The 17,813-nt window shown below is 43.3% G+C and overlaps 1 protein-coding gene across 1 annotated transcript in view; it reads left to right on the forward strand.

Moving 5' to 3' along the window:
• Positions 1-17,577, forward strand: part of EIF2B3 (eukaryotic translation initiation factor 2B subunit gamma) — a 105,953-nt gene extending 88,376 nt beyond the window's left edge. The window contains exons 11-12 of the mRNA XM_043876374.1: positions 8,620-8,723; positions 16,395-17,577. Of these exons, the coding sequence (XP_043732309.1) occupies positions 8,620-8,723; positions 16,395-16,447 (157 nt within the window). The 3' untranslated portion in view covers positions 16,448-17,577. The remainder of the gene's footprint in view (positions 1-8,619; positions 8,724-16,394) is intronic.
• Positions 17,578-17,813: the final 236 nt, after the last annotated feature.

Genomic DNA, 17,813 nt, shown 5'->3' on the forward strand with positions numbered 1-17,813 from the left:
AATTTTTTAAAAATAAATAAATAAACACTGATCATTAACCAAAATTATGCTATAACTACACTGAAAGGATGAAAGGTAGGAAGGGAGAAAGGAAGCAGTGGCAGGAAGAAAAGAGAGCTAAACCTTCATCTTCCATTATGCAAAGTCTATTGACAATGCTTAAAACTGAAAAATTAAGTAGTGATTGTTGTTGTTTGGTCCCTAAGTTGTGTATGACTCTTTTGCGATCCCATGGGCTATATAGACCACCAGACTCCTCTGTCCGTGGAATTCTCCAGGCAAGGATACTGGAGGGGGTTGCCATTTCCTTCTCCAAGGGATTTTCCCAACCCAAATACCGAACCCGCATCTCATGTAATATCAAGCAGGTTCTTTACCACAGAGCTACTAGGGAAGCCCCCAGTCTGTGAGTAGAGGTTAGGAAAAGAGGTCAGACCCAGAGACCTCTTCCTGAATCATGTGTTCTCTGACTGACTTTCCTGTCTCCATTTTTCTTTTTCTGCCAAATCCATCCTTCCAGCATTGTTTTTATGGATTAGAGCATGAACTTTGGGGTCAGACTGCCAGATTGAATACTGGGTCTATCACTTATTAGTCACTTAGGGGATTGGTTTTACCTCTTTGAGCCAAATTTTCTCACAATAAAATAGGATAAAAACCCAGTTGCCTCAGAGGTTTATTAGGAATACTAAATGAGTTAGTAGACATAAAGCAGTGAAAACAGCGCTTGTCACAAAGAATGTTAGCTGCTGTCACCATCATCTCTTCATCATTACTTTATCTCACTTCACAGAGGTAGCATGTTCCCTGTGTTGTTGTCTGAAAGAATATCTGATCATATCCCTGTTCTGTTCAAAATCTTTTAAAGAATCCATTCCATTATCTTTAGAATAAAGTTTCAATCCTTTGGAAGAATTTGAGAAAGATCAGTATAAGTACCTCTTTGTACATTTGGTAAAATTCTGCAGTGAAACCATCTGGTCCTGGACTTTTGTCTGTTGGGAGTTTTTTTTATTACAAGTTGTATTTCATTTCTAGTGATTGGTCTGTTCAAGTTGTCTATTGCTTCTTGATTCAGTTTTAGAATAAAGTTTCAACTTCAAGGTTTCTCATGTTTTTCATGATCTAGCTCCAACACTGGGTCCTGGAATGTTAGAATGAAATGGGGTCTTAGAAATCATCCAGCTTAATTTCTGCATTTTTACAAGGAATAAATGGTGCTGGCAATCCAGATTTTTTTTGTATTGTACCTGTGCTACTCCATGTCCTATTCCAGATTCTTGCATAAGACTGAAGATGTCACCATTCTCTTGAAAACCAGAACTACACTTGTATTTGTCCATTTGATCACTTAGTTTTAGAGTAGCTCATGAGGCTTTATAACTTCTATTCTCTGTCTCATCTTACCTAGACTTTCCAAGAAAAAGAGTGCTGTAACTTTCTTGTTTGCTTTAATTGGTAACCTCTCCCTCTTTCCCTGTGGACGGGCAGACAAAGGAGCAGCTGTTTAAAGCCCACTGTTAGTGTCCTGAATTGATGTAAATAAACTTGGTAAGGAAACTAAGGCTTCCAAGGAACTCCAGTTTATTTATATGAGAGAAATGCATAGAAAGACCTAGCATAATATCCCAGAGTCATAGGCAGAGGTATAATCTCGGATAGCCTCATAAGGCATCTAGCTGGGGAAACAGTAAAGGTGTAGATGGTGGCTGCTGCTGTTTTTCCAGCTATTGTAAAAAAAAAAAAAAGTTTAAGTGAAGCTCTAGGTAGCCCACCTGGGGTTAATGACTTGGAAGGCCATTAGAGACTACCCAACCCTACAGATTAGCTCTTGGTGATATGATCAGACATCTTGCATCCCATATGATCTTTTTTCCCATTATTTTCAGGTCATTTAGTTTTAATTACTTACAGTAAATTTAGGGAAGGTGATTAAATTGTATTCACGTGAGACTTGATTACCCTGATGCTATTACATCTGGACTAAATGGCAGAGTAGGAGCATAAATTTGTCTAGAAGGGAGTTTCTCATATTCTTGGTCTGCTTGTCTCTGCCAGCAGTGGTTTGGACAGTGGCTTGAACACCTGCCTGAGGTCCTCAGGGCTTGAAGGATGCGAATAGGACCACCTTGGGAAAGGTGTAGGCAAGACTATACAGAGAAGGCTTCTGCCTGTCTTTCTCATTTTCTGCCACTTCCAATTTATATGACAACTGATGCTCAGCAATCCAAAGTATAGTGAAAACTTAATTGTCAATCCTATGCTCTGCATCTTTGATCTTCTGGTCTTGATTAACACCTGCATTTCCTCCTAGTCCAAGGTGAATGACCCAAACAGCAGTCTAGGGTAACACCTTCACATGCAATCAGGCTGGGGAGCCAGGATTTTACCTGGATTTTCCATGCTTTCTATAGGCAGCAAGTACAACCCTCTAAACCAAACAAGATATTACTGTTTCTCATTGTTACCCTGAGTGTCCTTGTACTGACACTTGACCCACTTTCCTACCCACTGAGCCCCTTACCTTTCCACTCTCCTTAGTCCTGGCATTGACTTTGCCTGAATTGCCTCTTTCTAGAGATCTTTACCTGTAGAAATCCTAGCCGTATTTCAAGGTCCAATATGTATTCCAACTGCTTTGTGCAGTTTTCTTGAATTTTCCTAGCCAGAAATTATCTCCCCCACCTCTGTGCTCCTGGTGTAACCATCACTTATGCTTGTTTGATATTTAATGCATCTTTCTTTTTTCCTCAACTAGACTATAATTTCTACAGAAATACTTCTCATATGTCTTTGTATCCCTTAATTCACAGCACTGTACTTTTCATGTACTAGATAACTTGTAAGTATTTACTAAATGAAAAATAGAGATCCCTGATTTAAGCCCTCCCTCTGTAATTGACTGATTTCTGTCAAGAGAGCCCTGTTTACTTCTAGAAACGTCTTGGAGTAAGTACTTTACTCCTTGAAACTCACCAAGATGAAAACAAAACCAGAGAAGGAAGCGTCATCTGTAATAAAACTAGATAACTGCCATGTACCCATACACAGTCTAGAGAATATCTGCCAGACACAATGAAATTTAGGTCAAATCCAAAAAGAACACCAAGATTGGACCAGCATAAGGAACAATGACATGGGCAGTCCAAAGGAGAAATGGTGAACACCACTGTTACAAAATCTCAGGGCACAGAGAAAGGAGAAAACCAGGCTGGCCTCATAGTTTTCTGACATTTAAGGCCTGAAGACAGTAAAACAACATTTAGAAAATTTGAAAGGAAAACAGTTGTGATTTAAGAGTCCTATAGATAGTGAAGTTAGGGTTAAAGTATAAAATCATCAAAAATACTCCAAGGCTTAGGAGATGTGGTGCCTGTGAACCCTCTAGAAAACTCTGCTTGAAAACATAATAAAGCCAAGTAGGTAATGAAACAAAATACTGATAAATGGATAGGTTGAGTGTAAGTCTGTGGCAGTGAGAGTTGCAGAAAGATCATAATCATTAAAAGAATTCTGTCCACGTTTCATCAATAACCCTTTTATTAAAAAAAAAAAAAAAAGAGCAAATTACAAAACTTTGACAAGATTCCCTGGACTTAAGGGGCTCCTTAGGACTTTTGATTCATTCTCTATTTGAACCATTTGCACTAAACCCATCTTCTGAGAATACTCCAGCTTATTTCTTTTAAGATTGTTACATCTTGGGAACTCCTTGGCAGTCCAATGGTTAGGACTCCATGCTTTCACTGTTGTGGGCCCAGATTCAATCCCTGGTTGGGGAACAAAGATCCTGCAAGTCATGTGGTGTGGCCAGAAAGATAATAATAATATATATGTTTTTTGATTGTTACCTCTTTACTTTGACTCCCTCCCAAACCCTTCTTTTTCTTTTTCTTTGCCTCTGCTTAGGGAATATAATTCAATTTCTTAGGAGGGAAACATTTTTACCGCTAAACCTTTGTGTAATGAAGGGAGACATAGAACTAAAAGGAAGAAATGTTCAGCCTACTCACTGGAGACAGTACATTTTACTTATTTATTTTTTTGGCTACACTCGGTCTTCAGCGCTGGGCATGGACTTTCTCTAGTAGTAGAGAGTGGGGGCTGCTCTTCATTGCAGTGTGTGGGCTTCTCACTGTGTTGAATTCTCTTGTTGTGGAACACAGGATCTAGGTGCACAGGCTCAGTAGTTGTGGCGCACAGGCTTAGTTGCCTCTCAGCATGTGGGATCTTCCTGGACCAGGAATCAAACCCATGTCCCCTGCATTGGCAGGCAGATTCTTAACTACCGGACCACCAGGGAAGTCCCCAAGACAGTACATATTAATCTACAGGACCCAAGAGCAAGAGTGACTAGAGACAGGAAGTAAGTGAGATATTTCTACAAGTATTATATCTCATTACATGAGTTAACCTGGGTAAATGTCACAGATATGATGTTGAAGGGGAAATAAGGAAGTTGCACTAGGATACACAGACGTAGAGAATGATAGCATTTATAGAAAATTTTTAAAATTTGCAAAAGAATACAATATATCATTTACTATTATATGAAGTAAAAATGCTTAAGAACAATAAATACCAGAGTCAAACAGTAGTTAACTCTGGGAGGAGAAGGGGGGAAATCGCATATTTTTGTATTATTTTTGGTGGGTTCTTTTTATTCTCTGTATTTTTCTCTGCCGTGCTGAGTGCTAAGTTGCCTCAGTGGTGTCCGACTCTTTGTGACTCTGTGGACTGTAGCCCGCCAGGCTCCTCTGTCCATGGGATTCTCCAGGCAAGAACACTGGAGTGGGTTGCCATGCCCTCCTCCAGGGGATCTTCCTGACCCAGGGATCGAATCCACATCTCTGACATCTCCTGTGTTGGCAGGCAGGTTCTTTACCACTAGCACCACCTGGGACTGATCTATGCCTGAAATATTTCATGAAAAATAATACATGATTCTTCTTCTAAAAGAAGAAGACACCTGGACCAGAGCCCCTTGGGCCAAGGCAAGGAGCCTCTGGCATCTGGAGAGATATGGGCAACTCAACTATAATCTTTGGACTGAAGCAGTGAATGGGCCTAAAATGGACCTTTAGTCATATGCCTAAAAAGCTACGTGTATTTCCAGTTCCACACTCTTTTCTCGCCCAAGGTTATGAATAAATTTAGCAAGCCTGCCAGCTAATCCCCAGAGAAGAACCTGCCTGTCCTCAGAGTTACTGAAAAGTTTCATGGCTCTTTGCCAAACACTGCCAGTCAGCAGCTGAGGCAAAAGCCCATGGCACAGTGGAGGGTCACTTCCCACTGTGTAGGCTTGGGCACATGGCTTAATCTCTGTGAGCCCCAGTTTTTTGTGTAAAAATTAGAATAAATACCACCATTCCTGCAGGTTTGCTAAAAGGATTAAGTTATATAATAAATATAAAGTGCTTTGTGTAGTGACTAAGCTGTATTAGACATTACATTTATGTAAGTTCCCTTCTTTCCTGAAATAAACTGAAAAAAGTCCTAACTAAAACCAGAAGAGGAATGAGAATTTGGAGGCATCCCTGATTCCCAGGTGAGGGCTTCTTCCTCATGTCATGTGCCATGGTATGGCATGGTGTGCCTGGCTAAGCAGTGATCTTACTATAGGCCTCTGTGTTTTCCTCATGGCCTTCTGTCCACTGGAGCTTTAGGGTTTTCAGGGTAATTTCCCAAGGCTTGCAGTTTTGCTTAAAATTTGACAGCATCAAGAAGTGAGGTCTTCCCAGCTGGCACCAGTGGTAAAGAATCTACCTGCCAATGCAGGAGATGCAAGAAATGTAGGTTTAATCCCTGGGTTGGGAAGATCCGCTGGAATAGGAAATGGCAACCCACTCCAGTGTTCTTGCCTGGAAAATTACATGGACAGAGGAGTCTGGAGGGCTACAGTCCATGGGGTCACAAGAGTCAGACATGACTTAGAAACTGTGCACACACACAAGGAGAAGTGAAGATCAAAAGTCCATTAATCTCAGCCATCTCCAAGCAGATTCCTAGAGAACACAGCCAGGCATTAGCACAGCAGAGTCCTTAGTACCCAGCTGAGAGCTTAAAGTAGGATGTAAAAGCTGTAGTTCTGGTACTGGAGCCAGGTCTTTTCACGAGCTGTATGGGAAGTCATCTCCCCTCCTACTTGAAGCACAAGGCAGTCTTTACTGTGGACTGGCAACGTGGAGGGGGCTTGTTAGACATGGTAGTGTCTGTCCTTCCCCTCCAGCCTGAGCAAACACACATACTTCCAGTAAAATCCTTAACCTTGGAGTTCTTTCTCAACAGGGGGAAAGCTAAATTGGCTTAAAATTATTTCCAGAGTACCTCAGTCTTACTAATGAAGGTGACTTGTGACTGCAACAGTGATCATGGGAAACAACTGAAGAAACAAGTGGTAGAAAATAGTTTCACACTCACTAAAGCCTTTTTGCAGGTGTTCATCTCAAAGCCTTCCACAGATCCACTGACCAAGAGCTTCCACTTTTTCCCGATCACATCTGCAGACTCACTAGTGATGGTTTATTTGTCTCAGAAGGAGTTACACACAAACTAAATGAAACGAGCAACAAAGCAATATGGGCGGTTCCTGAAGATCTCAGTCAGACTTGTAAAACATAAGAACCCACGCTCTGCATTGCTGTAGAAATCTGACCTCAGTCATTCCAGACTCTTCCTTCCAGAGATGGTTCCCACTTGTGTTCCAGACTCCAAAATAGTCATTTAGTACTCGCTGATTATGGCTGCTTGAGTTCCTGTTGGCTCTTTCTCGTTCACTATGTTTACCTCTTGCCTAATTCCAGGGCATACTATATACTCTTAAGCTACTGAACAAGAAGCATCTCCTTACTCCCATTTTGAAAAAAGAAGTGAGACTTTTCAGTGACAAACTAGCAGCCAGTTGTAAACCTACTACTATATCTCAGAAGCCTCTGTGTCTGAAACTTTCTGTATACTTCCTTACTACTCTTTTAGGGTGAATTTTCACCCAGGATCAGGAATTACCCTAACTGCTGATTGGACTGCTTTCTCTCAGGGAGGGCAAATTGAAAAGTTCTGGAAGGTCCCTTAATGCCCACCCACTGAGTATATCCTGAGTTTGAGCCAAAAAAAACTAGTACTGGGACTTCCCTGGTGGACCAGTGGTTGAGGCTCCATGCTTCTGTTGCAGGGGGCATGGGTTTGATCCCTGGTTGAGAACTAAGATCCCACATGCCTCACCATGCAACCAAAAAAAAAAAAAAAACCTAATATTTTCTCTACCCATCTCTAGCCCACACCAGAGTGCTATGGCTTGGACCTTTGCTGCTTTCTGACAAACTTTAACCTTCTAGAAGAATAAAGAAGGCTCTGAAATGCCATAAAATGCTGGAATTCCTTTTTTGCATCTTACTAAAATTTTGGCACTTGGCAAGAATCTTTTTTATGGCTTGTGGATGATAGTTTCAGTCCTTGGAATGGCCTCTTTTCCATCCCACATGCCTCTTGGATTGCTTAAGGATTTTTCCTTAGTTGATGTTTTATTTTGTTTAAATGGACACCCAGACCCTTCCTACTTACCTCCTTCTCCCCTCCAGCTGCCTACTTCTGACTCTTTAGGAACTGAATATTCCCTTATTAGGATAGATCTCTTTCCACAGAGCCATCTTGGCTCAGAAAAACAACTCGGCAGTCCCAGGCTTCCTCTAGTCTTCTGCCCTTATTTTCTTTGTTTGGTCATGCATGTATGGATTCTGGAGTCAGGCAGACTTAGTTTTGAAATTGCTACTTGGCAGTTATGTGGTTTTAGGTAAATGGTTTAACTTCTCTTAATCTGTCATCTCATCTACAAAATTGGTTATTTTATCAGAGGTAAAAATGATACTCCTAGAATCATCTAGGTAAGTCACTTCTGTAATGTATGTAGACTGCTTAGCACAGTGCCTGGCCTGAAGTAGGTATGTAATAAATGCTAGTGAAGATTTTCAAGAGGACTTTTCCTCCACCCACCCATCCTCAGAAGCCAAGAGGATGCTTTTTAAACACATTCAAATGCTAAGAGCCAGTGGTGCTACTCTTGAGAGTGTGGCTTTAGGGTCTAGAGTAGTCTCTTACATAGCATGGAGTTGGCTTTAAAAATATCCTATTTTTCTAAATAATTATGGTTTTGATTAACCAGGGTCTGTGGTAAGAGCTGTGGGGCACCCATTATTTCTATAGCTTATCTCCTAGGAAGATTCATTGGATCTGAGCCTCCACTGAAATTTTTTTATATTCCCAGATGAGAGGCAGAAGCAATGGATCAGCCCAGGGGTCAGGGCCAGCTTCCACTCCCAGACCAAAGGCAGACCAATTGGGTGGAATTTAGACCTCCAGGTCTGGGGTGCTTAAAGAACTGAAGTCATACTGTTTGCTGTTTTCAGGCTTTGGGTGAATATCATTATGAGCACATACAGACTCTGGACTTCTCTAAAGCCCAGTCCTCTCTTGAGGCATTCTGTCTTCTAGCATAAGCATGTAACCATGAACTAGACTGGCCAGCTATTCCTAGCATATGGAGGAGCCAGAACCTCCAACCCATAAGGATGAGGATGGTGATGAGAGACATGGACACTCCCTAATTTGGCTACTGTGTTACAGAAGCAACATCCAGAGCAGCGTCATCTGCAACAACGCTGTAATCGAGAAGGGAGCAGACATCAAGAACTGCCTAATTGGAAGTGGCCAGAGGATTGAAGCCAAAGGTAAACCAGAACCCAAATTACAATCACAGATGCCATTGTTTTCATATCACACTAACACAGATAATGCTCTGTGCTGATGAGAATTGGGGAACAAGTATGTGCATACCCCACAGGTGAGAACATAAATTGATAAAAGCCCTCTTAGGAGGGCGATTGACATCACTGTCAAATTTTTAAATTCTGACCTCACAGTTCCATCTTTGGAAATTTATCTTGTTAGATAAGTTTTCATATATATTTATGCAGCCTTACTACCAAAAAATTTAAAACATACCAGAAATATCAAATAACCCAGATTGGCCCCAATACTTTACAGTGGCTGTCAGGCATAAGAGAAAAGGGCCAATGATCAACAGAGGCTCTGGAACTATCTCTGGCAGCCTCCTGCAGTCCTTCATCTGACCTGGTAGTTAAGGGAGAGGAGTTCCATGGGTTCTTGGCCTGGAAGAAGGTTAGTAGCTTCTTGAAAGCCATTCTCTCAGTGCCATCCTCAATTGCTTAGAGATGCTTTAGTGTTAGCTCGCTTTGCTCGGTAGCTGTAGAAAGTCTGTGTAATGCTTAAAAGACATACAAACATCAGGGTTTTCCTGCTGGGCTGGGCAAATTGGAATGGTCCATAATTTGGCTGAGGATTTTTAACCAAAAAGTAGCCAAAGCTCAAGATCAATAAAGATGGCACATTCCTTTTCAGATTATTCCTTAAACCTAAACTAGGGTGGGGTAGGAGAGTTGCTGAAAGAACCAAATCCACCAGTTCTGAGTTGGTGGAAGCCACCTTTCCCTTCTCCCAGTAAGTAAAGGCCCTCTTCCATTTTTTTCTCCTTCCCTTTTTTTTTTTTAAAGTCATATACCTCTCCTGTGAGCTTTAGACTCAAAACAGACCTGTGTTCAGATCTCAGCTGTGCAAATCACTGGATGGGCACCAGGTTAAGTTTTTAATTTCTAGGCCTCAGATGTTTGAAACTAGAAAAACAGAGACAGTGTCTTTAGGGCAGTAAATCTTGTAAGTTCAAATTTATGATTAGGTGACAAGTTGACATTGAGATTGTCCTTTCCCTGATCAAAAATGAATAAAGGCTTTTTTTAAACAAAAAAAAAAGAAAAACAGAGACAATAAAAAGTTATTTTGGAGGATCGTCGTAAGAACTAAGTACAGTTAAACGTTGTGAGGATTACACACGACTTGCGGAGCACACCACAGGGCTCAGAGCCCCACATGTGCGCCATGCTCTTGTGCCCCTCCATGCTTTTGTGCGTGCCCTCTCTCTGTCTGAAATTCTTAATGGTTCTGCCCAAGTGTTTTCTCTATAGAACCTTCCTGGCTCTTTCCATGACTCCTCACAGTCAAACTAAGCATTCCTCCTCCACACCTTTGTCAATACCTTAATTAAAGTACATACACAAATGGCAATTAGCTATGAATCTATCTTCCCTACTAGACTAAGAACCTCAGACCAAGAACTGACTTATTTCAATATGTGTCCCTAGCTCTCAGAACAGGTCCTAGTTTATAGTAGATGTGGGAAGTGTAGAGATAAGCAAATGAATTTGGATCCTTTGGTAAAGGGAATTTGGGGGCATTTCAGGGTAGAGAGTTAGGGTTCCAAAAAAGACATTTGTGAGACAGTTGCAATTATCATGAGATCTCTTCTGACTTTTTTTCTAAACTTATGCTGATGAAAGAACCAAATGCAACACTGATAAATGAACTGAGGAGATGCTGCCTTGGCCTGAAACCACCCTTCAGCCTTATTTCTTCACTTGAGACTAGACATAACTCTTCTTCTCACTGCCTTTCTTCTCACATTGCAAATATTTTCTTCCTCTACATGTGAGAATTGTCATTTCTAAAAGGCCTTTTCTGGGTGATACTAGTTTACCAATAAAGTTCTTTGTTGTAAGCAATATAAGCTAACTCTGGGTGATTTAAACTGATAAAGAATTCATTGAAAAGATATTAGGTAGCTCACAGCTCCACGATGGCTGCAGAATCAAGCTTAGAAAATGGGTCACAGCCAAGATTTACCCTCCAGACCATCCTGGTGAGGACACTGCTGCCATCCTCACTGAACGCTGGATATTACATGCTTGCTCTGTTGCTCCAGCCGCCCAGCAGCCCCAAAGTGGAATCTCTCTGGTTCCTACATTTTTGTGTCACTAGTTCCCAGCTCGTGGTTTCTGGTGGCTGCCCTAGGTCAGCCTAGGTCAGTCAGATAGATAACAGGTCAAACCTAGGTTATCTATCCATGCCCTTGCTGCAGAGAAGGCTGGCAGTTTTGGTTCAGTCTGTGGGAGACAAACTCCACCTGGTGTCTCACCAGAGAGCCTTTGAGCTGGAGTGTTGGTCAGCAGTGGCTCCCCAGCTGTTGGTACCTTCTGCCATGATCCCGTGCAAGCTGAAGGTATGAGCCTAGGTGAGAGGGCTGGGACACCAGCTTAAACCCCAGCACAGGGGGGAAGGACGGCACTGCCTTCCTGGGGGTGGCCACTGGCTTATGGCTATTGTGTACAGCTTTGAAGTGTTCTCTCATGCACTGTCTTATTGGGTTCTCATGAAAGCCCTCTGAGGTAGGGATTCTTTATTGACCCATTTGGTAAAATGGAAACTGAGATTTTGAAAGTTGAAATTTACCAAAAGTACACAGCTAGTACATGACACAACTGGGTCTTCAGCATGAACTATTGACAGCCTCCAAAAAGACCAGAGGAAGAAGCCACTCCTGGCTTGCCTAGCAAAATTTAACCAGTGATACTCTTTTTCTCCCTTTAGTCCATCTTTCTCCAACGGGTAGGAAAAATATATTTGGACTCCATATCCTGGCTCTTTCTCTCCTCAGGAACCTCAGGTCTTAGCTCTTTCTCCTGCTCAACATAACAGTTCACCCATACCTACCCTTGGCTTGAAGAGAAATTTGGTTTTTTATTATCTAGGGCCTATTGGTTGTTTCTTTAAAATAGAATTCAGAACCTCAGCCTATTCTCTGACTTTGTGGAAGACCTTGGAAGGGATCCTTCAAAAGCAGGACAGGATAATCCCATCTGCTCCCTGACTCCTCATTACATTTCTCTGTCCTTTTTGTTCTCTTCTATTTGGGTTTCTTCTACCTCCTTCTTGCCTCTTTGCTTTGTAAATTAGCTCCTGCTCAGCAAAAAAGTAGAAATACCCCAGTGTTTTCTTGTTTTAGTCCCTCCTAGAGCCAGGAGATGCTTCCTTTTGTTGTTTTTACAGGCATATTTGAATGTGTCAACTCCATTTGCCACTGCCCTACAGGGTCATAATGCCCCCCACACCCCCACCCCTGCCTGCTTTCTTACATGCTGGAACCTGGAACCTCAGTTTCTCCTCTTTCCTCTTCCCACTTCCAACAAAGTCATAGTGCTCCTTTCTTTTCCTTTGCAAGGACCCCTCTTAGTTTTGTGTGCAGAATGCATGAATGAATAATGAATGCCAGACAGTGAGGGTTTGAGGCACGTCATCTCCCATCAAGGAGCATGGGGCTGGGCTTGCCACACCCCTAGGATGTCACAGGCTGCAGTGTCTCCTGGGCTTTCTGGTTCTGACTAACACTATGTACCCTCTCGTTAGGGGTCCTGAAGGAGAGGGGGCCAGGGAAGTCTTTAAACTGGAGATCCCCAGCATTTCTTGCTCTGTCTCTATGCTAGAGGGATCACTGCATCCAGCACAATAGTCAGTGCCCTCCTGCCACAGGTATTCCTGACCAGTCAGCCTGTTCCCACTGTCACTTTTCTTTGAGGCTGAGCTATATTAAGAAAGCAAATTCCCAGCCATCAGTGTAGCAATCTAGACCTGTTACTATGGATGACCTAGACAAACATCAACTTAGGTCCTCACTAGCAAAGAGGTAAGGAGATAGCAAGGTCCCCAGTCAGTCTTTCTCCCATGGAGGGATTTCAGGAAAAAAACGTTCATCCTCAGAAGTAATACTGTCCCCTCTCCAAATCCCAGTTATTTGCATGCCATAGAGTCACCACATCCATAGCAAAAATGGGACTCTACACCAAAAACAGGACTCTCATAACCAAGTGTAGGCCCCACTGCCCTTTTTTAGCATTACTGGGAGAACAAGGCATTTTCTAGCAATTCCGGCCTTTCTCACCCCACCCAGCATGCTCAGTTAATGAGATTATCTCTGGCAAAAATCCTGGCAGCCAAGTTTGAGCTCCTACTCAAGCCAACTGAAAAGCTACAGCCAACAAAGTCAAAACCTGGGAGACTAATTGGACATTTCATCTGAGTCTCTTATTACTGTCAGAGAGAGAACTTGGATCTCTTCCCTGGGACCACAGTGATCAGTCCTTTAGCCGTGAAAGTAGACCTGATGGGTACATAGGTCAAGTCCTGGCTAGCAGGAATCCTCCCCAACCTCCCAACAGTGCAGCTTCTCGTATGTGACTTGTCATTCCCCTCTGTGTCATTGGTTTTTCCCCAGCTTACTTTCCTCCCTTTTGCTCTTCTCTTTAGGATCTTTGCTGACCTGATTCCAGCCCAGAACTTTTCCAATATGTTTATGAGAGCCTGCTTCCAACCCTGGCCAAGCAGATCTAGCACTGCTTGTTTTTCCCCTTCAGGTTTCCTCCACCTTACTGAAAGTCTCCATAAAAATACACCTTCCCCCAAAATGCCAGATACAACATTTCTCCCCTGAATCCCAGTGAGCAAGCCAGAGAAGGTGCAGGTATTTATTTGGAGCCTAGCAGAGCAGAATAAGATGTTGTTTGCCTCAGCCTGACACCTCATTCACCCCTCTGGTCTGGAGCACTAAGGACCAAGAAGAGTGTTAATAAAACTGGGATTGTCTTCAGAACATTCCAGTGGCCTGGAAACTAGGAGGAGACTGGGTGACGGGAAAGCAGATGTCAGAATCTAGATATGAGATGATATGGCTAACTCATGCCACAGAGGGGTTAAGGGCCAAGAGGAACTTTTGGAGGTTCCTGGGAAGCTAGCCCAAGATGCATTTCCTTTATTCTTTTCTGATCAGTCTTACCTCAAGGTCTAGCCTGACTGACAGTCACACTCCAAGACCAGCCCCAGCCCTTGGGAATGTAGAAGCCTGAGCACTGTCTGGGCCTCCCACCCATTCTTCTCACTGAAGGAAGCAGATGGCCTTCTAGGGCAGGACCACACAAGCCAAACCCAGGTGCATTCTGTAACTTCGGTTTAATTCTTACCAAGGCTCTTTACATCAGTTATCTTACTGAATCCCCACAACTTTATGAGGAAACCAAAGCCCAAAGACATGGAATAATGTGATCAAAGTCCAGTTAGAATTCAAAGCTCTGTGGCTCAGAGCTCTCCTGTTCTGCATTGACACCTTTTCTTCTCACAGGAGATTGCCTCTGCCAAATACAATGCTATAACAGAAACCTTGTGAAGGCCTAGACCTAGGTTTCTCTTCCTACTGGGGAACATTAGAGAGATGGGCCCAAAGAGGCTCTCGAGCCCCAGCACCTTTGCTGTGACGCATCAGTGTGTCAGTTGTGTTCTCTTTGACAAGGGGATTGGAGGCCGCCTCCTCTATACATGCTCCTTTTCCTTCTTCTGTACCCTTACGTAACCACCGAGAACACTCGTACTTTCTTCAGCAATTACCACCGCCTATATTCTAAGCTTTAGGAGACGAGGGGTGTAAAGATGAGTAAGACTTGCCTTGTACTGTCCAGCTGCTCAGTCTATTATAGAGACACAGGTAAGTAAAGAACTAAGTACAATAAAGTTTCACGGGTATCATGTCAGGGTTGATTAAGGACAGAAAAGAGAAATCATTCAGTTTTTGGCACAAGGATCAGGCATACCATCTCAAAGGAAGGAATTTAGGCTAAATTTTAAAATTGCTGGCTATATACCAAATATACAAAAGGGAAGAGCCTCTCAAACGAAGGGGAACCAGGCAAGCAAAAAACAGTCTCTTGTGTTCGGAACTGCAAATCATTTGGAAAATCTAGAATACAGTATGTAAAGGAGATGTAGCAAGAAACAAAGCTAGAAAGGTGGGTAGAACAGAAGACATGTCTGTAATCTCAAAGTGTCCAGAGCTTCAGTCAGAAACCCCCTTTCTACTGGCAGAGCAGAAGTAGGCTCCAGGCTGTGGGCAGTATGAACAGACTAAAACATCTCACATTATCAAACTTGGTCCCATTATCAACGATTTTCATTTTGCTTCACCAAACCCTTCTGAGGATGAAGTAGAGCTGCAGGAAAGCTGAGTTTCTGCCTTACCTATCAGGGTCACACTTCAGGTCCCAAGTATGGCAATAAAGATGTTGGACCTTTAGAGGTCAAGCTTACCCAGAAAGAATTCATTGTCAGCCAGGTGGTCAGCCTTTTCTGTCTGAGTCAGTAGAAGGCTGAACACTCCCCTCTCTCCTACATCTGCCCCATGCCTCCAGGGAAGAAGGCATGCCGCTGGTTTCCCCTGCCCCTTCCAGACCATTGGTTCACTGCCTCCTTTCTATAGCTCCTACTCCTTAAAAGTTAACCCTCTTCTTTTCTTTTACCGCATAATTGGTCAGCTCCCAGAGAAGTCTCCTAAATATATCAAGGATTCACAGTCTTCCCCCTTCCTCCCTCTCTTTTTCCAAACATCTTGGACGACTTCAACGTATTCATCAGTGAACCATCCAGCCCTTCAGCTTCACCATTCCCTGACCTTCTCTACTTTACCAACCTTCACTTCCTTGCAACTTTAGCTCTCCACTTACATAGTCACACCCTATCCTTGTCATTTAACTACAAACCTCTGAAATCTTTCATGTGCCAGCAGCTGTGCTAGATATGATCATAAATCCACTGCCCCTGCACTCAAGATCCTCACAGAGAAATAGAGATAACATCCAAGGTAGAGTGTTTTCACAAACCAGGAAATGAACGGTTCAGAAGGGAATGCACTACACAGTGGAGGTGCTTGATTAGGGTATTTAGGGTGAGTAGGGAGGAGAGGAAAAGCATTTGAGACAGAGGAAATAGCGTATACTAAGGTGTAGAGCTACAAAACAATACGGCTTCCAAGTACAAATGGAGACAGATGGAAGATAAAACTGGAGAGGTAGACAAGGGTCAGGTCATCGAGGGCCTTATGGGTTTGAACTTTACACAAATAATAACCACTGTTTATCAAACACTCAGTATGCTTTAACTCATTGAATTCTCACAACAACCCTATCGAGTGTGTGATATTTACGTATGACATGGGAGACATCTCCCTTTCTCCTTTGAGTATCTCCATTTAACTATTTAGTCTCTTTTCCTCTCACTCTTTTCCCCCGTGCCCTATCCTACACCAGTTTTTCACATTCCTCTTTCTTATATCTTTATGTCTTTGCTCATGCTGTTTTAACAGCCTGGAATGCCTTCCCCTTGAAACACTGCCTGAAAAAACTCTATTCATCCTTTAAGACTCAGTTCCAGTTCCCCTCTGATGGGAAGTCTCCTGAAAGCCAGGTGTATAGAGTCAGTTCCCACCTCCTGGGTGGGAGGATGCTATCTCTCCCAAAGTCCTTTTGGCAAGTTGTTATTCCCAAGAGCTTCTAAAGAGCAGAGCCACATCAGAGAGGAATAAATGTTTATGAACACAGAATTAGAAGTAATTGGATTTGAAATGAAATCATTTGCTTCCAGTTCTCAAATAACCTTTTCTTTTTCTTTTATAGCCAAACGAGTGAACGAGGTGATCGTGGGGAATGACCAGCTCATGGAGATCTGAGTTCTGAGCAAGTCAGACTCCTTCCTTTTGGCCCCCAGAACTACAGATGTTGGCTGGCCCACCTGTTTGACTCTGTATTTATTTCCCAATAAAAGAAGGGCTCCCAAAGGCATTGTAGAGACTTATGGAGTAGTCGGGCTCCAAGCATGCAGTGTATGTGCCTGTTGGAAAAACTGTCAAGAGCCAGCGTGTGGGACAAGATAGGACACATGGCCTGGCTCTTGTCCACCAAGGTTACCAGGCAGGGGCGGCAGCTGTCCAGTGGTGAAACTCCCAGGAGGGCTACTTTTCAACTGGCTGGCTCAGCCTATTCCTTAAAACATCTCCCACCTGAAAGGACCTGAGGGTACATCAGTCCCCAACCCTAATCAGGCTTTCTAGATCTGTAGGCCTAGTTGCTACCATTACCACCTCTGCATGTGATGCACCTCCTGCAGCTGCCAGTGTGGGCAACCTTGCCCCTGAATCTCAGCCCAAGACTTAACTACTCTGCTCCGATACCTACCCACACAGGTTCCTGGCCCCTGCCCCCATGCCACCCCAGCCTCACCCTCCCACCCCTGCCATTTACTTCCCATCCTCCCAGTGTCTGGTCAGTTTCTCCAGCCCAACTATTTTACCCTGGAGCCCCTTAAAGCAAGCAGGAGGCAGCCCCTGCCTAGCCAACAATGCTATCCCCACAGGTTTTAGTGGAGGCAAGAACAATAAAAGAAAGCTGTGGTCTGAGAGAAGCCAGACCCCTTCTCACCTCTTCTTAGTGAGGTCTGCCCAACTGGGAAAGGAAGAGCCAGGAACCCAGATCATCATTTGAAATTCTTACTGATTCTTCTCCAGCTGCACTCCTTTATATCCTAATTATATAGACTCTGCTGCTTCAGGTAATTGAGAAATGAGACTTTGATTCCCACAGCTCTTCTGGAACCCCATCCACCTTGTCTTCACCACCCCCACTCCCAGATACTCATACTCCGATCCTGCCTCTCCCTACACCACTTTTACCACCTGCAGGTGTTTGGTGGAAGATGAAAGTGGTTCCTGGGGTGAGATTTCACCTCCTAGATTTATCAAAGTAAAGGTTTCTCTTGATGTGTTCACTGTGGGTGGCAGTAATTATAAAGAAAGATTTGAAATACTGGTTTCTACATTGTTTCAAAAATCTGAAGTCTCTCAAGTTCATTTGAGTGATCCTGCCTGAATCTTAGTTGCTGTCATTGGACTTGTGAGAGACTAACCGAGCATTCCTCCCCTGGGGGAGCTCCACCTCCATCAGCCTTCTGGGTTGCTCTAGAGCTCCACATTCTCCCCACTAGTCAGGACAAGGTTCCTGAAAGTCTGCCCTCATCAGAGAGAAGCTGAAATGGGCCAG

The sequence above is a fragment of the Cervus elaphus genome, chromosome 20 (assembly GCF_910594005.1).
Source record: "Cervus elaphus chromosome 20, mCerEla1.1, whole genome shotgun sequence".
NCBI classification, from domain to species: domain Eukaryota; kingdom Metazoa; phylum Chordata; class Mammalia; order Artiodactyla; family Cervidae; genus Cervus; species Cervus elaphus.